Source organism: Macadamia integrifolia, chromosome 8 (assembly GCF_013358625.1).
Source record: "Macadamia integrifolia cultivar HAES 741 chromosome 8, SCU_Mint_v3, whole genome shotgun sequence".
Taxonomy (NCBI): Eukaryota; Viridiplantae; Streptophyta; class Magnoliopsida; order Proteales; family Proteaceae; genus Macadamia; species Macadamia integrifolia.
The window spans coordinates 2,087,111-2,113,482 of record NC_056564.1 but is presented as its reverse complement, the minus strand read 5'-3'; the positions used below and the strand labels follow the sequence as shown (position 1 = coordinate 2,113,482).

The 26,372-nt window shown below is 38.8% G+C and overlaps 3 protein-coding genes across 10 annotated transcripts; all 3 read right to left on the bottom strand.

Annotated features, from left to right (window-relative positions):
- Window positions 1-3,443: 3,443 nt before the first annotated feature.
- Window positions 3,444-16,646, bottom strand: LOC122087101 (serine/threonine-protein kinase GRIK2-like). Of its 8 annotated transcripts, XM_042656099.1 has the most exons (14): window positions 16,410-16,645; window positions 15,918-16,127; window positions 15,419-15,536; window positions 15,174-15,310; window positions 13,195-13,269; window positions 13,066-13,110; window positions 11,534-11,608; window positions 11,265-11,352; window positions 10,968-11,092; window positions 8,452-8,547; window positions 4,962-5,028; window positions 4,746-4,864; window positions 4,539-4,617; window positions 3,444-3,816 (listed from the first exon to the last, which is right to left on the bottom strand). In XM_042656099.1, exons 3-14 carry the CDS (start codon window positions 15,486-15,488, stop codon window positions 3,674-3,676), a joined length of 1,119 nt encoding a protein of 372 aa, XP_042512033.1. In that variant the 5' UTR covers window positions 15,489-15,536; window positions 15,918-16,127; window positions 16,410-16,645; the 3' UTR covers window positions 3,444-3,673. The 8 variants fall into 8 exon arrangements, with proteins under 8 accessions (XP_042512033.1, XP_042512028.1, XP_042512029.1 ...); XM_042656094.1 differs by having other exon boundaries at window positions 15,174-15,536; XM_042656095.1 differs by having other exon boundaries at window positions 15,174-15,536; window positions 15,918-16,122.
- A 1,756-nt stretch (window positions 16,647-18,402) lies between these two features.
- Window positions 18,403-21,605, bottom strand: LOC122085892 (serine/threonine-protein kinase-like protein CCR1). The gene has a single exon (XM_042654496.1). The coding sequence runs from the start codon at window positions 21,088-21,090 to the stop codon at window positions 18,781-18,783; it is 2,310 nt and encodes a 769-aa protein (XP_042510430.1). The 5' UTR covers window positions 21,091-21,605; the 3' UTR covers window positions 18,403-18,780.
- A 2,654-nt stretch (window positions 21,606-24,259) lies between these two features.
- On the bottom strand, window positions 24,260-25,423 carry LOC122086151 (chlorophyll a-b binding protein 6, chloroplastic-like). The gene is made up of 4 exons (XM_042654866.1): window positions 25,154-25,423; window positions 24,966-25,068; window positions 24,588-24,876; window positions 24,260-24,497 (listed from the first exon to the last, which is right to left on the bottom strand). The coding sequence occupies exons 1-4, from the start codon at window positions 25,345-25,347 to the stop codon at window positions 24,346-24,348; spliced, it is 738 nt and encodes a 245-aa protein (XP_042510800.1). The 5' UTR covers window positions 25,348-25,423; the 3' UTR covers window positions 24,260-24,345.
- Between the last annotated feature and the right edge of the window lie 949 nt (window positions 25,424-26,372).

Genomic DNA, 26,372 nt, shown 5'->3' with positions numbered 1-26,372 from the left:
AGAGACCATAGTACCTACCCCCCCCCCCTCTTCTCTCGAGACCATGGTACATTGGTACCTCTCTCTCTCTCTCTCTCTCTCTCTCTCTCTCTCTCTCTCTCTCTCTCTCTCTCTCTCTGTGAAAGGGAGAAGAAATGAGAAATCACTCCATATAGTATCAAATATACTTATTTGTAGTTCAGTCAAAATTCTATTCTAAGAGGAGATAAGATAATGACTTTAAAACAACTACTATATCATTTAATGATATTTTGTGAGAAATATAATATTATTAGTTTAAAATTATCATATTCTTAATGTTATATGTCATAGTCAAACACTTCAACATTTATTTTACCCAAAAAAAAATCTAATTTTATATTATCATTCTTTTTTTTTTTTTTTTTTTAATCTATTGGGCAATCAATTATATATGTAATCCACCTTAGCCAAGATTTGATGGCTATAATATTTGCTATCTGATAGCTTTTAGTGTTCGGAATATCTAAATCTTCAACCTAAACTCACTTTGATATGGGGCACGAAAGAATTTTATTTAAAAAAAGAAAAAAACAATATTACACCAAACAGTCAATGCATAATTGTTCAAAACTTCAAATGATTGAATTAGACTCTGAAATTTGATATATGGCCGCCGATCTAATTTATTCAAAGCTTGAAATTAGTAACATAAAAAACACTTTCATCACTCATGTATTTATGTCCCTTTTGATTGTCCCACACTTTATGAGATATAGGGATCGGTGATTTGCAATCTTGGTCAAGTTATTAATCATGTGCGGTAACGTATCTCAACCATATGGCTTTTCTCTTTTGATTGTCATCAGTTCTTAACAATTCCATGTTTTCTTCACTATTTAAACTTCTTCAACTTATTTAAAACCTTTCATAAATATATTTCACTAGTCTGAAAGTTTAATCATAAATATGGTAGCACAAAACATACACTAAATATGAGAGGTGAACCAATTGTGATGTGGCAACAATATCGGGTATGATGGTATGCTCTCGAATGCGGATATGATGAAACTCCACTCCTTAGTAATATTATATTTTTCTGTCTCTAAAATAAATAAATAAAAATCTTTTATCCAAAGCATGTTACTAGATGAGCACACATCTATAAAAGTTTAGTTCACATGGCATTATGGCCAAACAAAGCATAAGAAAACCAATATTATGGAGAGGAGGTGAGGATTGCATGGTGCCAATACAAGGAAGGCATAGAGTGTTATCATCTAGAAAAAAATTCACCAATTTTTTTTTTTCAACTGAAAGACTATTAGGTGTTGAAGAATATCAAGGCATTATGGATCATCCCATGATACCACAATGTAGCATGCAGGCTTTAGAGATCTAAAACCTCAGATATCTCTATGCCAAGGCAATATGGGTACCAACTCACCTAAGTGGTGGCTGGCTATGCCCCTCCCATATGATTTGACTATCTGGAGCTAGGGATGGCAATTGGGCAGGTTAATTAGAGTGGATATTGCCCTATGCCACCCCTAACAGATAAAGATTAGATGTAATATAGCCCTTAATTTGTCTCGAGTTGATTATGTTGTTTGAAAACCAAAGGTACCTACCCCTCCTTCATCAACCCATGGGGTCTCTTGCCCCTTTTGCCTTGTAAAATTTGGGAATTACATGCATGATTAGCCAATGGGACAGAGCAAATGTAAGTTTGCAATATATTTCAGGAGATTTCGTGGCATGCCAAGTCTTGGTAAGATTATTCACTTTGCATAGAATTAAACCACATGTTCCACCACGTGCAAGGCCTTATCAATTCCTACGAGTTTCAAGCATGCCAATTACAGTGTTCTTGATGCCTGTAATAAACCCCATTCCATTCATTCCTAGGTGGAGCCCCCAAAATATCACCATCACTATGAATTATGAATTTATTTTACTTCTAATTAAGAACTGCATCATATATTACTTTACCTCCATCAATATTGAACAAATTTTTTTTAGTATAAGCCATTTATTATCATTCTATTTATTTTGTTTTTTTCTTTCTGATAGCATCTATTTCTAAACTACTCTATATAGAATATAGTAATATAAGGACATTATTATTGATGATTTGATGTTGCTATCAATGTTATGATTTGGGACCAAGAACACCAACAATAGAAAGAATCCTATCTTGAGTTACTTAGCTGTTAAGTCTCGTATTTCCTCCTTGCATTCTGCGATATATTACCCAAAAATAAATAAACAAATAAAAAATAAAAAGTTTTTGGTTTGGAGGCGGCCAAAGAAATTCCATTTCCTTTTTATATAAAAGGAGGATGGGAGAATAGGGAATATAGAATTAAGGGTAAGGGGAATGAGTAACTGACCAGATGCTCCAACTTACCGGATTAAGAAAGAACTTCTAAGCAAGGTTATAGTTATCCGTAATAGTACTAATAGCAATCGATGCTAATACGTATTATTGTATTGACCTGTGTTATTTGATACCGTTGGTCTAAACTAATATTTAAGGTAAAAACAAAATTAAAACACAAAAATAGAAGGGAAAAAATCCAAAGAAGTAAAAAATTATCAATACTTAATTATGGACTTGGATCCTCCGTGGCGGAACAAGGCGTCTGGTGCACATCAAATGCCCAGAAACGCCTTGGGCTCCGTGCCTACAAGTTTCTGACCATTAGATATGCACCAAATGCCCTGTTAGGTCACAGAAGAATTCAGTCCCTCAATTACTAATAAATACATTGCCTTGTGATTAAAAAGAAGATAATTTTGCTTACGTGTAATTGATTCCCAAGGAAAGAAAAACCAGAATCCAGAAAAGAATGAAGACACCATCAATACGTGTTAACAAGAGGGACCTCAATCACCATTTAAATGGAATTAGGAGTGGCTTTCACTTTAAGGCACAGTGAACATTGTACGCCTGGGACCATTTGTTGCCCAGTGCCTACCTCCATATACCTTCTACCTCTATGTAGAGAACACTAATAATATTCTGTGAGCAATTTTAACGGACGGAGAAATCTGCCTCAAATTCGGAGCATCTCACCTTCTCCTGTATAATTGTTTACCAGCTTTAGTGCATATATGTCCCTATCGTGCCAAGCACAAAAACCTACCCACCACCCCATCCATAACAAAACTTTCAAAAGTTGAGACTAAGCTGGTACAAATCACAGGATCAAATTGGCAAGCACCACTGATCCACATTTATACTGTATTAGGAATACTTGTATCAGATATAAGAAGCCTACAACAAAAAGAGATTAGGTGGAAATTAAATATACCGATCTTAGACAACAATCAGAACCACTACCGTCACACAAATAACAAGCGCATCCCAAAGCCCAGGAAGAAAAGAAGGGGGGGGGGGATGGAGGGCATCAAAAGGGACAATGAACTAAGCAGGGAAAATTTAACACCAGTGAATAACAACAACAAAAAGTAAACAGAAAGAAGAGAAAAAATGCAAAACATTTGCATTGAGGGGAAACTTCTTTTGTTACTCAAAGTAGTTGGCCAATCTTTTACTCTTGTTCGTTTCTCCTTACATGTGCAACTGAATTCTAGATTGTTCCCCCACCCCCACCTCCAATTACAGTAATTCCCGAAGTAAACATCATTGCCTTACTGTACAAAAAAAAAACTCACTAGTATAACACTTCAGTCAGTGCCGATCATATAATCATTGTTTACTCCCCCAGCCAGATTCTTCCTGTTGAGAGCTCTCACGCCTACACCAGCAAAGATACTGCGGGATAGGCCCTTCATCGCCAACTACCCAAGGATGTCTTGCAACCGCATCCAAAGTAAGCCTCTGTTTTGGATCTGTAGTATGAAATGTTTTAGAACCAAAAAAAAGGGCAATAACTAAAATGAACCCAGTTTCTCTCCACCCATGGAGAGAGAATCTCTTCATTCACCCCATCTGAGCCTCTGACCGGACCAAAGAAGGGTATTTAGAACCATGAACAATAGTGGGTGGGAGTTAATGATGAACCAGAGTCATATGGAAATGATCCAACATGAATCAGGAGTTGCTACATGCATTCCATGGCACCGCTTCTCATGTGACAGAACAGAACATAATAATCAAGGACGAGGCACCATGTGCTGCCACGTAAGCAGCACAGCAAGATAATACACAAGTGACCAAGGAATCTATTTGCATGCTTGGTGACCAAAGTAGCAAATATCCTACATCATTGGGGAACATAAGGCCCTGATTAGGGCGTCCTTTTTTAAGTTTTAAACTTCAAGATGGTCTTAACAGGTTTACCCAATGAATGGCGAACCAAATAGCTACAATAACAAAAAATTGGCGCGATGGCCAATTCAAAAGGTGCCCCCATCTGAAAGATGGCTTGGATCAGCCCTATAACCTGTGTGGCAGGACTAAATTGACCCTCCTAGTAAAGGTACCGAGGTAAACTGTGTAGCAATACCTTTCCACTAGTTATGGTGATGTTCATGATGAGTGCACCAGACAGAACATTACAGCTCAATTAGACTAACAGAATAAACGAAATAAAATAAGAGAGTTAACTAGCCTTTGCAGAGAAGTCCTTCCAGCAAGTTCTGTAGCCGTGGGTTGATGCCCTCCGTGATCAATAAAGGGTTATTAACAATCTGGAGGAGACAGAAACAGCTTCTCATAAAAATGTGTAAACACTTCAACAGGAGTCTTATGGAAGGAGAGAAGATTAATAATATGAAAGAAAAATGTCAACATAGCAGTGAAGCAGCCAATAGCATACCTTGTCATATGTATCCTGCAGTGTCTCTCCAAGAAAGGGGTATTGACCCATAACCATACAGTACAAAGTTACACCCACAGCCCATGTATCTGCCGCTTTACCATGATGGTAGGTTAGACCTGTTCATCATATGTGAGATGTATATAAAAAACTTATCATCACATCACCTTCTGAATGTCCCTCATGATTTTACTGAGCAATATTAAGATTTCTCACCTAAACAGCACTCAGGTGCTGTGAACACAGGAGTCCCAGGAGACCGTCGGAGCTCATCATTATCATCCTGCAGAAAAACAGTTTTACAAACCATGATTTCCATTCAATGTCCTTCCAAGCAAAATTTAACAAAACTCAACAAAGCAATGATACCATATCTACATGATCTGGACAAACCGACACCATGTTTTCCAGCTAGTGGCTAATGAGACAAAACCTTCAAGTTCTTAGCTCATGCCATTCACATTTTCTTTCCGTAACTAATTTTTTTATTTTTTTGGTAAAAATTCCATGACTAATTCATGACCTTGAAGCACATTACTTATTCTTCAATTTCAAGATCCTAATAATTCAGCTAATCTCCCTATCACACAACCAGAAGAGCTATTATATTGCCTTTAATACATAAATTGGAACATCGTCCACTGATGAAATTAAGGGGTAGTCACTCAATGTGAGATATAAAAACCTCGAGCTGCCAGCATGAAGCAGTGCATTTGAGCCTTGAGAGCGTACTTTGTCCAAAAATGTCAAATGTTAGGAGCATATCCAATCCACCCCTCCTGAGACCCATAAAAGCAAGACTAACACAGGATGGTTATATAACTCAATTTATGATAAATTCTGATCCACAACCAGCATTTCGAATGGTCGGTTGAATTAAAACCCCTAACAGACTACAGCTTTCCAGTTAGGTTCCCATTTTTTAGCGAAAACAGGTGGTCAAACTAGAAAGATGGAATCAGACTCCTTTGCAGTCAACAGCCAGACCAGATTTATAACTATGTAAATAAGAAAATTATGCCTTTATTTTATTCTTAATTCCCAAGGAAAAATTTATAAAATTTTTTATTTTACTCCATTCCAGATATGACCATTCTGTCCAATATCATTCAAACAAATGTGACCAAGTCGTGCATAGTTAACAGAGCCGACTTGACAGTCAACATGAAATGGGACCTGGCAAGTTCAATCTGATCTAGTGTTGATGACATCAACAACAACAACAACAAACAACCACCAAAACCTTATCCCAACTTAATGGGGTCAGTTACATGGGGATACCAAGCAAGGACGAGCGCAAGGATCCATGCAAAAAGATTGACGGGTTATGGCTAATCATAATAAGTGCCGGCTGTCAACCTGACGCACAACTACAAATCAGCCACAGGCTTATAACATCATACACATTAAAACATCATCTTCAAAAAAGAAAAAAACACTTACCCCTTTGCTCTCAACCAACTGGTTCAACCACCATCGATTGATGACTAGTTCCTATGCAAATTCATTTCCAAGCTACTTGACTCGGAGGCGGCTCATTTCCTATTTTACCCATCACAACCATCTGGCATTAAACCACGAAGCCAAGTGTCTCACTGATGCAGGAAAGTGATGTTAGGCCTTAAAAGACCTATGACGCCCCCTCATAAAAGGCCAGGTTTCATTAATAATGAATATGGCCTGGGGGTCTTCATTATTGGATTTATGATTGCACTGACCCATATAATAGGCCCTTAGTCAAGTCTACGAATAGTAATTAGTTTTCAAGTTTATGATAGAGTCCTGGTAACATTAGGAGTTCTAAATTTAGTCTAGTATAGGTTCCCTTTACCTGTTATAATGTTCTGTATTGAATCATGTCAGTTGACTCACCCTAATGATGTTTGAGTTATTGAATGAAGAATTCTGGTTGCTGGTTCAGGAATTCAAGTGAAGCTTTATCGTGATTTTGTGAGTATTTTACCAGATCATGACCTGGTTGCACGTGTTGCTGGTTTCTGCTCCTCTGTTCACTCGTAATTGATCTTACAATTTCAATTCTGTTATAATTTTTTATCAGCTTGATAGCCCTTTTTGTTAGATTATGATACCTTGTTTTGCTTCAACTTTAGGCTATCAAATTCTTTTCCATCTCTATTCTACTATTGGTTTGACCCGAAATTTAATCCATAAGATTCTACTATTGTTGTTTTCTTCTAGTTCTGACCAGTACCATAGAGTTTTCTAATCTCGGTTGGCTGCTGTTCATACCTGCTCGGTTGACCAAGTTTTGAACTCAACCAGATGAATCCTCGTTGAGTTAAAACCCTGTTTTCTTGCGCTTACCAAACTTACCTATTTCCTATATTTAAAATCTCTTTTACAAATTTCTTAGCATCAGAAGTACCTGCTGGTGCTCCTCCTTTGGTCCCTCATTAAATTCTTAGCATTCTACAAATCTTGCATTCTTAACTTTAACCTTTTTGTCAAGCGTTCAATAATTTTTTGGTTTTGTGAACACATCCTAATTTGACAAAGGAGCATTGTTTGCATTAGACCAAAAAAGTGGGAGGGAGAGTTTTTGCACACCCTGACCCAATTTCCTTTTCACCTTTTTTTGCCATGTGGAAGAGTGATGTGGCAATTCTGACCGTTGGATGTCTAGGGAAAGATGTGGTTTGGTCGCACGTCAAATTTCAGAATTCAGACCGAAAATCAATATAACCTCTCACGTACAGGCAAACTTCCATGTATGTTTATGCATTCCCCATGGTTATTTGGTGCAACCTCTTGGTAGTTCAAGATTTTCAATACCTTGTTTTGCCAATTGGCCAACTCAGATTAGTATGAAACTTGGCATGTCAGCAGAAGAGTTTGGGTTCCACCCATCCAAGGAAATTTAGACCCATCTGAACACAGTTTTTAAGGACATGACAAATTCCCCCTCCACATTAAAAGAATATAAAAATAAATTGTGCCAGATGCTTACTTTTCTACAGGATGCTGTATATTGAGTTTTGATCAAGGACAATACTGAATAGGAAGATAAGTCCAGTCGCATTCTGCTACATCAATGCAGGCTTCAGTGGTAGGTTTTTACACTGAAGTGCTGCCATGTCAACTCCTAGGCCTTTAATTTTTGTTGTTTTTTCTGAAGCAAAAATGGTTAAAAACTGATTCTAGTTTTAGCATTTCACAGAAAGCTGGTGCATTGAAACTCGACTGAAACCAGCGTGCCTTGGAGAAATGCATCAACACAGTTAAGCAGCTGCCACAAGTAAAATCTTATATGAACATGACTCTTAACCTTTGTTCTTTAAGCAGCAAACATGGCTGCTAAAAAAATTCATCTGGAGAATGACCTCTCCTTTAGCACCTGATTCTAGTTTTAGCATTTCACAGAAAGCTGGTGCATTAAAACTCGACTGAAACCAGCATGCCTTGGAGAAATGCATCAACACAGTTAAGCAGCTGCCACAAGTAAAATCTTATATGAACATGACTCTTAACCTTTGTCCTTTAAGCAGCAAACATGGCTGCTAAAAAAAGTCATCTGGAGAATGACCATTTCTCCTTTAGCACCTAATTCTTTTGACCACAAATAGGCATGCAAAACATTAAAACCTATATGAAGGATATTACAGAGCTCATTCTGTTCTTGATCCTAGTGTGCTTCTCATTCATGTGTCAGGAACAAACACAAAAATCAATAGCAATACAATGGTACCTCAAATACTTGGCTGACACCAAAGTCTCCTATCTTCACTGTACCAGCACTTGTCACCAAAAGATTATCAGGTTTGATGTCTCCGTGCACAATATTCTGTTGGTTTACAAGAAAAAATGTATTAACATCAGACAAAAACAATGAGCAAAAACATCACCATAAATCCAAAATGAAGGGGAAAGTAACAGGGGATGCATGAAAACAGCTAATATTAGTAAAACCTTAAAAGAGAAAATCTGCAGAACTAGCTTCCAGGTGTTTTTTTTTAATATGGATAACTCCTTTCATGATCACAAATGGGTTGCATTAGTACCAACATTATAAGATTGTTTAATAAGAATCTAAACTAGAAGATAACAATTAGACTTCTCCAGAAACTCATGCTGAATACAAAGCTTCAACGGGGATTTCAAACCTGGTTGAAACCAAAATGGCACTGAAATATGGTCCATTTTGGTGAAAAACCAGGACCATTGAAGAGCCCTTGATTCGCATGCAACATTATTTCGACCAATGTCGAAACCAAAATAGGTTGCCGAAATTTTGACATTTCAGTTGAAATTTCGAAATATGGTTTACATCAGAGAACCAATCCACTTTTCATGTCCCCTTATACAAGAGACTCTAGACTCCCAGAGATTCTCTTCTCTTTGCCATGGACCTGCTGTGACTGAGTTTCTACAACCAAGTTGCCCCAAACTAGATCTACTGTAGAAACTGAAACTTATAACGAGGCAAAAAAGAATGGAATGACAAACAAACAATCACAAAATGCAATGATTCATGTGGTTTGGCAAGATTGCCTACATCCATGGTGAGATGATAGCTGCTTCACTATCAATGGAGAATAGGGTTACAGCCACTCATCCTCACACCTCTCAGATTAGAGAGAATGACCCACTGATGCAAATTTATAATGAAACCTACAAAGACATGTTAGCGAAATACTCATGTAGCCCTTGTCCCTTGGGCCCAGCGGCCTTTAGCATCAGCCCACAAATGCAAGCAGTGGAATACAAGACATCGTACCCACAACATCTACTAGCCCCACCCACCACACTTTTTTTTTCTGAACCACTCTACAATTTTATTTCAATCCCACTTTGGCAGTTGGCACCAACACTGAATCCCAAATCCTGGAATCAAACTGGACGTAAAACACTAATAAGATATCTCCAATTCGAAGCCAAACCTAAATCCAGACCTACCACAGTAGTTCAAGCAAATCCTTGACAACCCCTGTGAGATCAGAAATCCCAGAAGAACAAATTCATTTGGAAGTACCAGGGATTTATATGACGCATTACAAATTTTCAATTTTGATCCCTCTCAGTGGCTTTGAAAGATGGGAGGAGATTCCCATTCAATCCCTGACTATAAAACCCTGAAGATGATGAAAATTGCCATAATAGGACAACTGTACAGGCCCAATAGGCCAGAAATTTTTTTTCAGCGGATTGATGAAGGCAATTCAACTCATGGAAATGGTGCAAGTTAAAATGGGTACACCTGCCCTGGCCCACCTCTAATGAATAGGGTACGGGTCAGGTACCCGCTAAGTTTTAAATCGTCTCATAACGATTCAAACTGCTAATGAATACATCGACAGTTTGCTAGAACACATCTACATAGCAGCCACAAATCAAAAGGCACAGAACAGATACTGCAGGGATTCTTATAATAGGAGTGGCTGGATGAATACAACCGCATTATTCCTTCTGAGGTTTGAGTAGATTCCTAGCAATTTAGGATGACAGAAGCTACAGATGGAGTGAAATTCACCAACTACACGGCTTATCCAGCTTGAATGAAACCTACTACCATGTTGATGGATGAACTGATACCAACAGAAAATGCCTTGAATGTATTCTAGAAGGTGCTGCGAGAGAAAATTGGGAGGAGAAAAGTGACTATGAGCTTGAGTGATGTGGGAGATCTGTCTCTACACCTCTCAAAGAGGACAGAAGAGTGAGTGTCTCAATTTCTCAAGAAACTAAGCCAGAATTAAGCCAGGGGAACCAAAGCAAAGGAAATTATTTGAATTAAGTAATGGGGAAAAAAAAAAAAAGTTTGACATACGATTGCAGAGGAGAGATAAAAAAATCACAAGGTAGTTCTAGCATTACTTCCAACTATAGCTAAAAAACCATATAACCATCACAATCGGATTTCAAAATCCTCAAGGCCACAAGTCTGACATTGGCAATGGATGTTTAGGTGTCAATATTAAAGTCAATAAAAGGTTTCTGACTTGTCAAAAAGAAGATATAAGAGTTAAGAAGGTAAAAGAATAAACGGAGAAGGAAAAACGAACATTGTCACTCTTCTACATATCAATCTCTACAACACAACATAAAAATTTGTCAGAAATCCAACTATCACACATTTTTTATTTATAGGTAATTTTTGCAGTAAAACAAAAAAGTAGTGAAGAAGAAAGTTAGATACACAAATCAATTAGTCAACCAAAGAAATACACAGAATTTCCTCAAAGCACACTAGATTCTAAATCATACATGATCGTGCAGATACATCAGCCCAGCAACTACATCCCGCAAGTACTTGCGAGCGGTACTTTCCCCTAAGGTGCCAAGTGGACCAGAACTCTCCCACACCCACTTGCCTTCCACATATTCAAGAACTGAAGAAAAGAAGACAAATGTAGTTAAGAAAATTATATATATATATATATATATTATAGATATGGCTAACACACAGGCCATTTAAGAAGGGATTCTACGACATATCTTTAAGATTGCATGATTCAGAAAAGAGAAATTGAAAATCCCATTGAAGAAAGTGTCAATGAATACCCATGTAGAAGTGATCTGTGTTTGGGTCATCAATCACCTCAATAAGATTGACTATATTGGGATGATCCAACATTTTCATGATTGAAACCTGTAAGAGATGAGAAAATGGAGGGTCAAAGGTGAACTGAATATGACCAACTAAAGGGGAATATATACAACAACAACAACAACAACAACAACTCAACCTTTTCCCAACTAAATGGGGTTAGATACATGGACCGGGAGTGGGTTAAAAAAAAAGGGGGTATAGAAATGAATGTAGAGCTCACCTCCCGAAAAACATCGGTCATTGCAGTTTCAGATGGTGCTACCCGGAGCTTTAACAAATGAGACTTGTGAAAAGCCTGCAAGTTTTTTTTTTTTTTTATTGGAACAGATAATTCCACATAGATAGCTGACATCAGCCAGCATTCAAAACAATATTATGTTCAACTATCCGAAAAAATCCCCATCCGCCCATTAAAATTTTAATAATTCAACCGGAAAAAAAAAATACAGTAGCAGATGCCATAACAAATACAGAAGCAGCAGTTGCAACAACCAACCACCGTAAGAATAGAACTTTCATTAGCAAAGCAAGTCAATCACTATACTAATACCCTTGAATAAGGTCCCTTAATTTCTAATCCTCAAAGGACTCCCAAAAAGTATAGGAAATAAGTGCAACTAATTACAGTTTTACTCCGGGGAGTGCTTGATTCTTTTGCAAAATAATATTAGGTTAAAATACGATTGAATCAAAAAAAAATATCAACATGAAATCCCTTCAACTAGAAACAATGACAGTATTTTGGCCGCAACTCACCCCAAAAATCTTAATGCCAAAGATCTTGAAGTTTTTTCGATTGCAAAGGAGACCCAAAGAAAAGAAGTAGAAATGGCTCTTTTAGATACTTGGCTAACAAGCCTCCCACATGAGGCTCCTAAAGATGAAACAGTGCATCATAGACCATTCAAACACCATAAATCACGTCAAAATGAAATTAACCATTGACCATCACTAAGGAGAGCCAAAGGAAAGAGATCAAAACAACTCTTCTTAGATATTCTGCTAACATGTTCTAACAACAAAGCCTTCTCCCAACTAAATGGGGTCGCCTACATGGATCCTTGCCCTCCAATAAGCTCTATTCGAAGTCATACGTGGTAGGAAGCCTAGGCTATGCATTTCTTCCTCAACACCTCTCCGAGGATTATTTTAGGCCTACCCCTGGCTCTTGTAGACCTTTAAATCTAAATCAAATCACTCCTTTGAACTAGAGCATCCGAAGGACTCCAACGAACATAGCCATGCCACCTCAAACAACTTTCACAAACCTTCTCATGTATCGGGGCTACACCCAATTCAGCTCTAATGTGATCATTCCTTACTTTGTCCTTCCTAGTTTTGCCATACATCCATATCAACATCCATGATAAGCGCATGCAAATAAGGGTATCCAAAAATTCTAATATCGATGAGTTGCCAGTATCAATAATAGAAAGGATAGTTGGGATGCTTTGGCATCACTTTGCAAACAAGACGCCAAATGCTACATCTTGTACAGAATTCACTGTAAATAGATGACCAAATAAGCAAAATTTTGCATTAAAGCATAGTCTTTTATTCCTTTGCTTGTTAAGCAATGCATTGTCGACCTCCTTCTCCAATCATATGGTGAAATTCTTACAAAGAGATAAAGTAAAATGCTTAACTACTTTGATCGAGAAGATTAAGTATAAATAACAACCAACATCAATCAAGCTGGGCTATAGACAATATGAGATTGAGCATGATTTTGCATTAGAAAAGAAAATTTACCTTAATAGCATAATTCCTACCATCAACACTGCTTTGATATAAAACCTGTCACATTGCAAGGGTAGAGTTTGAGTGATTTATTCTGTTACAGGAAGGAAGAGTGTACAGTTTTCTTCACACTATGCTTACCACTTTCCCATAGCTTCCAGAACCAATCTTACACACATGGACATACTCATTAATCATCTTATTCCCATTCTCATCCTGACAATGCATTCAACAATCAGCACATGTAACAGAACATTCTCTACAAACAAGGCTGTAAATTTAGAATCTGTATGTATGCATAACTGATATAAAAGGAAAACATAGCATCCCAGGCTTCTTCAGTAAATAAATAACCTTGTGAACATGTACTTAGCAAAGAATAATAAATAAGGGTGGGGAGCATGTGCCTGGGACGGTATACCCTAGGCACTTTGAAGGTCAACATGCTTCTTCAAAGGCCAGGCACGTCTACATACCATGACATGAGATCTTAGAAACAATTATTGAAATTACAAAAGGTCCTGATAATGTTCACAAGAATTAATGAACTCCATAAAAACCAACATGTAACCCATATCACATGTCAAACATTAAGCGGGAGCATGTTAAAGGATTCCCCACACATCTTATTGGTCAAATTTCAACCCAAAATGAGCATAATGTACATCATAAAATGGTGTCCAACATTGTGGAAAATTGCCAAGATGCCACAAAGCCCCATATTACATATGAGATGTTACTAGAATTTCAATAATTTGGTAAAACTTTTAACCATATTTTGACCCCTATTAAATACTCATATTGGACAGAAAGTAATGCACAAATCAAACCCTAACCCTAAATTAGGATTTTGGAATAGATTCTACTAGGAGTATGGACAGATGAAAAGGTGAAGCAGATCTATAAGATAGGTTGTCAATAGAAACAGGATGTTGTATTTTAACACAGTAACAGAAAAAGCAGCCAAAATTTTTTTGCAAAGTAGCAGCTGCGATTGATAGCAGTGAAAAAAAACAAGGAAAAAGTTGAAGAAGAAGGATAGGTGTAGGGCATCCACCTAAGGCCACAAAGGAATCCACCAAACACGTAGAAGAGAATCAAGTCTTCTAGTTGAATAAAATCCATTATTCAATTGAGGAAATTAATCCACATAGCTATAAGACAGAAGAAAACTTCTTAACTTTATTTATAAAAATAATGTCCCCCAAAGGCTGGGAGTACAAGTTTATTTGCAACGTTCCAATACAATTCTAAAGTAAACAACTTAAAACCTGAACTCAACTCCAAAGTCATGTAGGACTCAAACAAAAAATAGAAACTCAAATTGACCTAAACACCTCCTAATTCCACAACCAAACAAGTGTAGAAACTAAGCAAGTCCTAAGATTCCAACTATTTCCTACCCATAATATAGGACAATTGAAGAAGCCCATTACAATGAAAACACATAAACCCATAAGCAATATAAGCACAACCCATCCCAACACTTATTCTGGTAACTCTTTTACGCTTCACCCACATCAGCATGACTCACGAATGGGTGCAAGACTATCTATAACATGGACTTCTTATGCTTATCATTACCTACCACATGGCAACTACCGAATTTTACAAAGCTCAACAACCTTTCTGAACTCATATTATCCACTACAAAACAATAAAACTTGTAATCCGCAGCATAATCCTTCACTGGAGACAAGTAATAACCTCAAGTTTACATCATACAGTATAATGGGTTGACAAATTCATTTTGTAATAAAAACAAAGTCGAGGATTGACCATGGAGAGGTTGGGATGTGGGGTGGGAGGGGGAGATAATGAACATAATGAAAAAACAATTCTTATCTGATCTAGTTATTCAGCCAACCACCAAGTTTTCCATTTGGCTAGAAATTGCTTCCATCTAAGTCACCCAATAAAGCCATAGTGTGTGGTTAGATGGTTAAAGTTCCAATATTGTGCGTTCTTCACTTCAACGCCTCCGAAACCATTGAAATAACTAATGCAAATTTTAATTGTCGCACATTTAATAAGGTAGCTCATGAAGTAGTTGAAGTTTTGCCCAAAAAAAAAAATAGTTAGGTCACATCTTTTTTTTTTCTTTTTCCCTTTCTCTTTACCTCTGTGCGTACAAGATGATGAGTTTCCTTTACGGGAAACTCCCTGCATATCCTTCCACTTTGGAGTCTTAACGAGAGAATTTCTTCGGGCCGCTTACTACGAATGAGAAATTCATCATCACCTCCATTCGAGAGTCCTGTTGATTCAACATTGTACATAGATCCATTACCATCAACATAACCCAGCAAAAACTCTTGAGAGATGCCTGAGCCAGCAGGAGGCCTCAGTGATCTTTTGGGCTTACTAGTGAACCCGAAACAACTACAACATCCCATATCTGAGGCCTCGACAATATAATCACTCTTCCAAAACATTAGGAATTTCAACGCTTTTGAGATAATAATAAGAAAAAAAATGAATCCCTGAACCATGAAAACAAAAAAGAAAATATCAGTCAGTGCTTTGTGAATTCCAAATGCAACTTAAAGAGAAATTACTTTGTCTGGCGGAAAGAGAAAAGCATAAAATAGAGAATAGATTGTTAAAATTAGGAATTTCATAGGACTAGTTTAAGCTTACCTCCACCACCACCCCCACCAAAAAAAAGAGTTAACTACAAAATTAGGTCGGGTAATGAAGCCCGTTTTGATGGCAGAAACCATGGTGAATTAAAGCGGTACTCAGAATTAGTGCAACGGTGCTTACAACTGAAGAATTTAACGTTGGGTAATGACAGAGTGTGAAGGTGCGGTGTCGTGGGTAATGATAGGGCGTCCAACAATCAGAAAAACTACACGAAATACCTGCTTTGGAACAGGAGGGCGAGGGCATCAAGCCCTAACCACCTTGGTTATTCTAAAGGATGCCATTCGCTCAACGGAAAAAAGCAGTTGACGAAATTGATGCCGCTGCGATTCAACACTAACATCTCGAAAGCTCCAGTTTATAAAAATTGAGACAGGGCAGATCGTTGTCTTCCCGGTAATGCCATCAACAGGTAACAGTACCCTGACCTTCCCCATCAATAGGAAAATTCAGGAAATTAAAAATCATCAAAATCCCAATCCGCCGAATAACAAAAAACTTACAAAATTGACCTAGATCTACGACATCGAACAACTAAGAAACAAATATCTAGTACATTGAAAACCTACCAAAGCAATAGAATACCAACACTTTTTCGAGCCTACCTGTGCCTCCGCATTGAAGATGGAAAAAAGTTTCTATCTCAGAGATGAGAAACATTTAACTTCTTGAAGGCATTACTAAGAGAGAGAGAGAGAGAGAGAACCTACCGTCAATGAAACCAGGGAAGGAACATTGCAGGTTGCAGCAGGCGAGACCTAAAATTCTTAAACTGAATTCAAATAATATTGGGGGACAAGAAAAGGAAAGTGAATAAATATTCTACTCAATTCTTGCAGATTTTGTGGGAGAAACCGAGAAAGTGACAGCGACTTCAGACAGACACGCAAGCCAGAGAGAAGAAGGGGAGACCAACGGAAAGGAAGGTGCGGATTGCCCGTAACGCATGGTTATGGCCTATATGGCCCTTTCTGACTCGAAGCTTTGGGTTAGATGTCTATAGGTTAGGTTGTAAGTTGTAACCTACGCGTGATGGTCCAATCTAAGTTAGTTGATCGAACCGCGTTTCACTAAAATCGAACCAGTGTGAAAAGATGAGCCGGAACCTTTCCATAGTTAACTGGCCCACATTGATTAAACGGCATCTGACGGCGACAGATCCCCAAAAAGATGATCTTTGGTTCTTGATTCATTGAAGAGTGTAGGTAAGACTGCTTTTGGCCGTTATTCAGAGTCAACGACTGCGTGGCGGACCATAAGACACATCGTGGGATTATTGTACGGCAACAACAGTTTGAAAACCATAATCGGATCCGGATCTGTTCTTGGATCCAAACCGGTCAGAATCAGTTAGAAATCAATTGGAGATTTGAAATCAAGAGGGCATATGACCGTTCGGATTTCAAAATTCGTATAAGGCCCATAATTTATTCTGAATGCAAACCAAACACAACCTCAAACATTTAATATAACACTGGTGTAATGAATTTCCGATGCCCTAATTGTTTTGTCTGATGAAGAAGAACAAGAACAAGAACAAGAATAAGAACCCCTCAAAGAAAGAAGATTTTGAACTTAGTAAAGAGAAGAAAAAGAGAACTTACTTGGGCCATGACTTGAAACCCAGTTCAGATAAGCATGATTCAGATGGATTTCGTTAGTAAGATTATTTTTTACTGAGATGGACTTGGACTCCATGGCCATCAAAGAAAGAGGAGGAGATCAGACTGCACAGAGTTGGGGAAAGTGAATGGATGTGTTATAATTTTCTCTTTGTTTCTTGGATGGAATTCAATAGAGAATCCAATATTATGGTGTTTGAAGGAATTACCTCATTTGATGAGACCCAACCAGACTCCATTGGTTTGAAATCAAGGATTTGGTCGACTCTGGTCAATTCTGTCTTAGAAACTAAGATACTCTGATAAAAACTAGTGATATGGGTATTTCCCTATTTACAAGAAGGCGAGAACTTGGGCTTTTAGAGCTCATTCTAAGTATCTCAGAGCTCTGCAATATCATTCCATGGAAACGCAATCAGCAGCCCTTTTACTTAAAAATCAGCAGTGTTCATATCAAGCAGACTACACACTCTGAGACTTAGACTAGCTGAAGTTCATAAGTTCCCTTTGAGGCTCTGAGAAATAGATTAAGAAGAAGAGTGTACGAGAAAGCTATAATTATCAGTTATATAATCAGTAGCACCATTTTGCTCATGCTATGAGAATGACTAAAACTGAAGTATTAGCAAGAAGTTCAGCATAGGAGTACGAAAAATTATACTAGGCAAATTTAAGGCAAAGCTAAACCATAAACAGTTTTTCAAAGCGTGGGGCATTTGGGATCCAAGTCTGGTTTATTGACTACAAATGCAACCCAGAACCTGCCTAACATTTGATGGTGCCTCCATTTAGCTACTTTACTCATGAAATGAGCATAGACAAATATGGTTTAGAGTTCTTTTAAATTTCAAAATTCACATCATTGTTTGAGAGATGATTTACACACATAATAGTAGAAAAGTAAGACAGTGGGTGGACTACCATGTACCCAACACTAAGTGACTGAATCAGGTTCACTCAGGCAATCAAATATGCATTCAAACACCATGGATTAAGTAGCTGACAGTTTATTATGCCAAAGTGATGATTTCAGAAAGAAAAACATAAAACTCATATGACACAGGGCATAGCTAGAGAAATATATGGGAAGGTTGGCAGAGCTTTTATTTAATAAACAGAGAATACATCTTACAGAGGATATCATTTCGTCCATAACCATCACCATCCCATCACTTTGTGTGGGAAGAACTTATACCCAAAAAAATACATGTGAACAAAGCTACTAACAAAATGCTTAAGATGAGAGGGCATAAAAAACATAGAACAGATTCAGAACCTTGCCCCAACAATTATAATCTGCTTCACTTTTTGAAGTAGAAAAAGAATGTTAAGTAATGAAATATACAACCAGTTCACAGAAACTGTACAGTATAGGAGAGCAGTCTGCCAAAACTACTCTGGCTCAGTCTTCTGCCTTGATCAATCCAATTTAGCCTATTGGGTGGATCAACCTTCACCACTAAAAGGTCAATCCACTCTTCACAAGTTGCTCCAACCACAGAGCAGTATCAGACATAGTAGGGCGCTCAGAAGGATCTTCCCTCACTGCAAGCTCTGCGATATCTGCAAGTTTAAGCAAGGGTTCCACATTCCTTGGAAGAGCAATATTTGGATCAATGATTGCAGCCGCCTTACCCTGTCTAAGTAAGGGCATTGCCCAATCAACAATGCCCGGAGGAGTGAAATCCTCGTCATAATCTTTCCTTCCACTGAGAATCTCCAACAGTACTATACCAAAGCTGTATACATCACTCATCAAATCTGCATTTAAGTCCCTGCCACTAGAGGTCAGAAGCCCAAAGTCTGCAATTCGGGCTGTCCACTCAGAGTCTAAGAGAATGTTCGAGGTCTTGACATCCCGGTGGACAATGGGAGGTACGGCATCCTTGTGAAGGTATTCAAGCCCCTTCGCAGCCTCCATTGAGATCTTCAACCTGAGGGCCCAGTTCAGAGGTGAGAGCCCACCATGGAGGTGATCATGAAGTGTGCCATGGGGCATGAATTCATAGACAAGCAGCCTCTCACCCATCTCTACACAGTAACCCAACAAGTTCACAATATTGGGATGTCGAATCTTGCAGAGGATCTCTAACTCTGCTTCAAAGTCCCGGCTGTTAGTATGGATTATCGTGGCGGCGTTGGCCCTCTTGACTGCTACCTGCAACCCATCTGAAAGGACTGCTTTGTAAACAAATCCATAGCTTCCCCTGCCTAGCTCGTTGAACTCCTTGAACCCGTTAGTAGCATCCTTAAGTTCTGAGAGACGGAACACCTGGGTTGTCCCAAAGGATGTGGCTGTGCTCAAAGGTGCCGGTGGTTCATTGTTGGTCTCGGGTTCCTCCACAGGTTTGTTTAACCAGGGCATGCATTTCGTCTTCTCTCTATCTGGGAGTTCCTTCGTAGATGCGATGACACGGTAAAGTAAAAGGCATCCAATTAAGATCAAGACTAGACCTGACACAGAAGACCCAATGCTGATGATCATCACTTTCATCTGGTGGTGCCGCTGCCTCTGCATCTCCGGAGATGCAGGGAGCCCACACACATCCCAACATGAACTATTCTGGCAAAGAGAGCAAGCGGTGCACACTCGATCGGCATTCTCATCGCACAAACTAGATGGGAAGAAGCCTTCTGAACAGTTGGATCGACAAGGAGAGCAAATCTGCAGCTCTTTCCTGACGCACAAGCTCGTTACTTCAGGCACGTTGAGGATGCTGGCATTGAAAGCAAAATTCCCTTCTCCACAGGAACCGGCTGTACAGAGACCAGGACTGCACAGCTGCAATGGAGGGCGGTAATCCGTAGACGATGGGCCATGAATCTCCCAGCAATCAAGTATGAGCTCATCTTCTCTAACACCGCAAGTGGTGTTATCAGACGAAGCAATGGCCAGAAACCCAGAACCCGTGGGAACTGACGAAGCATCGAAGTTCCCCCAACACTCGATCGCGTGGTCCATCTCCCGAATCCCGCAGAAATGGCGTGCGCCGGCAGTTAAAGAGACGAATCGAGTACCGATCGGAGGATTATTGAACGAATCAGTTACGCCCCAACATTGGACCTCACCGGAGACTCCAGATATCCCACACAGAGAATCCCTCCCCGAAGCAAGACTCACGAAAGTCTCAGACACTTCCTGCACCTTCAGGTCGGCTGCTTTGGGTCCCCAACAAACAATCCCTCCTTCTCTTACTCCACCGCAAGTAAAACCTTCACCAGAAACGATATTTCTCAAAACTAGATTATTAACGGACGGATCCGAAAACGAGGAATTATAGACGGAAACCAATGTGTCATTCGAACTTGGTCGCATTTCCCAACAGTCGACGGGACCCGAATCGGCATTGAAGTAATAGGATCCTCTGATGGCACAGACATGATTCTTCCCGGCGGCCATGAGGGAGTAACCGGTGTTTCGGAGATTGAAAGGGACGAGATCCGTACCTGAGCTAATCGAGTTCCAACAATAGGGAAAAGAAGTATTCGCTTCAAGGCCACACATGAAACGCTCGCCCCCCGTGAGCGCAGCCATGGGAGGTAAAGCGCTGAAATACGCAGCATCAGAGGTTAAGGAGCTGTTCCTCTCCCAGCATACCACGTCTTGTTTCCCGCTCGCATCAATCGCGCAGAAGAAACCATCTTCTCCGAACGCGGCAGAGATTGGACCCATTGAACCAAACCCAACGACTCCCGTAACCATTAACAGAAGCAGAAACCATGGAGGAAATATGCGGGAAAACCCGAATAACCCCATTTGGGGAAGCATATCTGATCGGTACTGTACTGGGTTTTACTGGATTTTCCTCATTGAATGATACTTATTGTTCTCTGAAGTTGAACTGAAAGCCGAAACGCCATTTTTTTACTGTTCCGGCGGGACAGTTCTACAGTAGATGGACTCAAGGTTAAGGAGCAAAGTAGTTAGTTACTGCAACATCTGGAGCAGTTAAAAGAAAGGTAGTTTGTCGATTATGCTGCAATGGATTGGAAAGGTTATTCGAAGCCATGTGTTGATGATGACTTCATGCAGAGCAGAAGAAAGAACAACCATCTGTAAGATGTTTCCGTATGGTCAGGACTCAGTATACAATAATTTTTTTTCTTTTCTGTATAGAATTTTCATTTGTTGAAACTCCGGCTTTTCTGTTCAAATGTCAGAATAGCAACGGCGAGAGAACCAAAGATACAGTTCACAGCTTTCATTCACATCGAAATTGCCGTGCAGGGATTGGACGATTAGCCGATTATAACACCATCATTCCAAACTATACTAAATTATGTGAGAGAGGAACACAACTAAAAATACGGATTATGGACCTACGGTGGTTACCAGAAAAAAAGAAAAAAGGGTACTGTGGCTTAGGAAATTTGGATCTTATATTCTGTTTGGTGCAACAAATTATGGCTATTCATTTTAGTTTATCGTGATCTAAAGTTTTGCCTCTAGATATTCTGAAATCTATATGATTTTGGGGATGGTGATGGTGATGGTCCCACTTTATTTCATGGGGATAATTTGAGAAGTTATAGATAAAAAGTGATGGTGGTTTCTAACAAAAAAAAAAAAAAAAAAAAGAAGCGATGGTGGTGGTTGGGGCTGGTTTTGAGATGTATGATGATTTTAAGTGCATGGAGTAGGCCATACGTTATTCCTAGAATGGTCAAGATCGAACAAACTCCACATGGGATAGATGGAGATGGGTTTCTGAAAGAAGTGGGGCCATATAAAGAGAGAGAAGACGCTTGAAACCATGGTTAGAACAGGCTGTAGAAAGGGTTAGGAGAGGTGACATCGCCTTATGTTAGGTGCGTTAGATTAGAGTGTGAAGTCTTCTCCTTCACTTTCTGTTCCCCACCTAGCAATCACACTCTAATTAAACAATTGAATTTCCTTCTTTTTATTTAAACATATAGTTTCATTTTGTCATTTCTAACTTATATTATTGTCATTATTTAATTTCTAAATGTCGGTTTTCAATGTATTTAATTTTATTTTTAAATTATATTTCACTTGTTTTTTTCTCAATAAATGTTGAGTTCCAGATCTTCATAAAAGTGGGAAAACTTTAATCCCACATTAGAAATGAAATAGCTTTAAGTGAGGTTTATATATTGAAATGTGAACTACAAAGGAAGGGTTTCATGAAAGATAAAGGCTCTTTTCCATTTTCTCCGAGTTGGAATTTATCAAAAACTCATCAACATACATCGAAATTTGTCTAACATATAACAAGGATTTTAATGACATAGATTGTGTATTCTTCGACAAGATGACGATGTTGACAATTGTTTGTTGTATATTATTGCTTCTAATATTTTCACTTGTTTTATGAAAGCCAAACTGGAAATAAACTAATTAACTCAAAATAATAATAATAATAATAATAATAATAATTTGATAACAGTTCGATTCGGCCTATCGATTTTGATCAGTGATTAATCCAACTCGTTTGGACTGAAATTTGACACCCTAATAGGGAAAGAATTCATTTACTCAATCCAAAAATAATTAAAAACATGCGCGACTGATTTTTTTTTAAATAAACACACAAAGACTGGGCGTAGAGTCCATCTACAACTCTTAAATAAGGATGTTTAGCAGAGCTGGTACTGGCGTATAAATGACATGGTATCCAATTATTTCAGTCAACTGAGACAAAAAAGGTCCATCAGCTAGTGCTAGAGGCTGGAAAAGGTTTTAATTCTTTCTTCACTTGTACTCGACTTATACTTCTTAATTATAAGCCATTTACTTGTTAATTGATTCCTCATTTACATGTGCTAGTAATCACTTGAACCTCAAATACATAAATCAAGTTTATAAAATTCTAAATCAGGATCCAGAGATAATCGGTTGAAATTGACCTAAACCCTAAGAAAGCCAGCATGGATAAGTTGATCGGATGGGGTTCGCAGACACAATATGTTAGGATCCCATATCAGCTTATGGAGGTTGTTCCCACATCGCCACATTGGTTTCCTATGGGAATTGATGTAGGTTGATATGATAGTCCCCTCACCTTGTAAGCCAATTTATGGGGTTAAGTTATTCCAAAACCGTGTGGAATGAGAAAGTTGAGAAATTGAATCAACACGTCGAAGAACGGTGACTATAATAGATTTATATAATAAGATGATCGCGGCCAAAGTAGCTTTACCTAGTGAACTTCTAAAATCATCAACAGCATTGAGATTAAGGGTGTCAATATGTAACCGAAACCATTTACTGGAATCGAAACCGACGATTATAACCAAACCGAACCGTAGTAAATTGATCCGGTTTTGGTTTTATAGGCCATAATTCTGGTTCGATTCGGAATCAAACCAAAAAACCGATGGTCAACCGGCACCCAGTATTAAAGACTTAAAGTGTTTTGAATTTCAGTGGGTCTCTACGAATAAAAGGGGTGGAAAAAAAAAAGAAGCAAAGTACTAACCGATAAGGGAGCTTCACTTTCACATTACCACACTTCTTGATTTTCTAATTTATAGGATCATAGTTAATTAGTTATCCTATGTGTAGTATTTTACATCGAAAGTATATTGTCCTTAGCAAAATAAACGTATATTGTCTTGATTCTTTAGGAAATTTAATATATGTAGGATTCACACTAAAAGTAGGATTCAAACCATTTTATAAAACGACACTTTTAACCTCATGTAAACTGGTTATGAATCGAATAACAAAAACCGATTAAAAATGGCTAAAATTGAAACCGGATGAAAATGATTATGATTTTACCTTATTCCCATCTAGTACGATTTTGATTTCACTTTATTAAAATATAAATCGAACCAAAATCGAACTGAATAACCAAAACCACACCATTTAACACCCCTAATATAAGAATACTCAATTCTGTTTCATCATGATCAGTTTTTCGTATTGGGATGAGAAAGAGGTAAAAAATTTACATTTTAGTACTAAAATAACAGAGATCAAAAAGACGCAATTCTGTTTCATTATAGATGATTACATGGAGTAGTACTTTTACAGTTGGTTTAGATGAGATTACTGGGATCATGGCAAAACCCCTCTAGGTATGAGGACATTCCCGATGTTGTTGTGCCATGGATCAGCCAAGTGGGTTGCGAGGTTCTCTAAAGGCCCTGTTCCTGGGTAAGCTGATTGTTGAACGCAGAATCCAACGAAGGCTAACAAAGCAAGACGACCTGAGAAGAAAACACGTAGAGAATTTGATTAATGGAGTTGTATGGAGCATTAACAAAGTTGAAACTCAGAAAGGATGGAAAGGCTCTAACCGTTTTTGACCTCCTTGACCTTGTACTCCTCGAATTTGACAGGGTCCTTGGAGTAGCCCAAGGGGTCGAAGGCTCCACCGGGGTACTTCTTCTTCTCAGGATCCTTCTCCATGCTACGTTGGTGCTCCACAAAGGAAATAGAGAGGAACTCGATGACCAAGATGGTTGGGAGAGTTCCCCATGGGACTGGGTTGCCCAGGTAAGTTGCTTGCCCACCTGGGACCGCCGCCCACTCCTGTGCCTGCACCCAGTTTCCCAATCCTAATGCCTCTGGCACTAAGATCCCTGGCTGTATAATGCAATGGAGAGCACAATAAGAACTAAATTAAATCCAATTGGAAGCAACTAATTAAAGCCCCATTTATAAATTGAACTTACAACTGCAAGCATTGCCCATCTGCAGTGAATGAGTTCTGATTCCTTGAATCTTTCGAGGGTTTCCGGTACTTCACCAAGCCGAAGAGGGTCGAAACCAAAGTCCCTGAAACATGTAAAGAGGAGAACTTTGATGCCCAGAGGGATTTCAGTAGTTTCTAAATCAGAATTTAGAAGGAAAATAAATATACCCAGGTGCTGAACCATCGAGGTAGGGAGGGCGAGGTTGGCCGGGCATCCACTCGGCGGACATGGTAAAGCGTGCGGAGGAGGCATTGGCCGCATTGGGGAGTGGCAGGGCTGTGGCGAATTTAGACTTGGATGAAGAAAGAAGTGAAGGGAACACAGCTGCAACACCGCAGCTCCTCAATGCGTTCGACGCCATTGTTGGGCCAACTAGCTGCCACTCTCTCTACGACCGGTGGAGAAAGTAGGTTACAGTGGTAGTATACATAAGATGGTAAGATGGAGAAAACTGGATATAGGCGAATCCGAATTATGATCCTCATTGGCTAATGAGGTTTTGGTTCATCTTCTGTCATGGGGCCAAGACATCAGGATATCCCTAATTCCTGTGGATGAAGTTGATCCCGAATTCCTAAAAATCATAGCCCACTTTATGGATGTCAATTTTGAATCGAAAATCAAAATCGAATCGATTTACACCCTCAGAGCCCAGTTAACTTGGCTCAACTTGGCTCTCTTTTTACGTTTATGGGTCTTCCTCTTTGAGTCTCTTCTGGTGCCTGGGACCTTAACAATGGCATGACAAGATGGAAAATTGCATGGAGTGGATGCTTCATCAAGTGCTTTCATTGGTCTTTTTGCACACATAGGAGTTACTTTTCTTATCTTCCCCTATAAATATGGATTTACACATGTATTGAGATCTTTCACACTAAGCAAATGGGTGCATGGGAGGAAGTGTCCGATGATTCGTATATATGAGTCCATGTGGTTAGGGAGAAGAGAGAATATCAAAGATTGTCAAGGAGAGCTGAGAATTGAGGTGAGGTGTACTACCAAGAGTAATATATATATTATTTCTTCTTTTTTTTTATGTTCAGGTCAAGGGATCAATAGGCGATAGAGCAACACATTTTTTGGTAGTTGTTATGGATTTATGGTACAAAGCATGAGAGTTTAAGACACTTTTGCATACAATGAAAGTTCCGTTAATGTGTCATATTGTGCCAAACCACATACCCCATCAACTGCTTGGTAGATAAACAAACTTTGTGCCTTAATGATAATATAAACTTCCAATATTCACTCACAAAAGAGAAAGGGAGAAGAAAAAGAAGAAGAGGAAGATGGAGTTAACATACGCCACGTAGTTTAACTAAGTGGCATGTTTGGCGAAAGTCTTTGATCCAGTTCAAGACCTATTCTCATAACTTTTTAATGAAC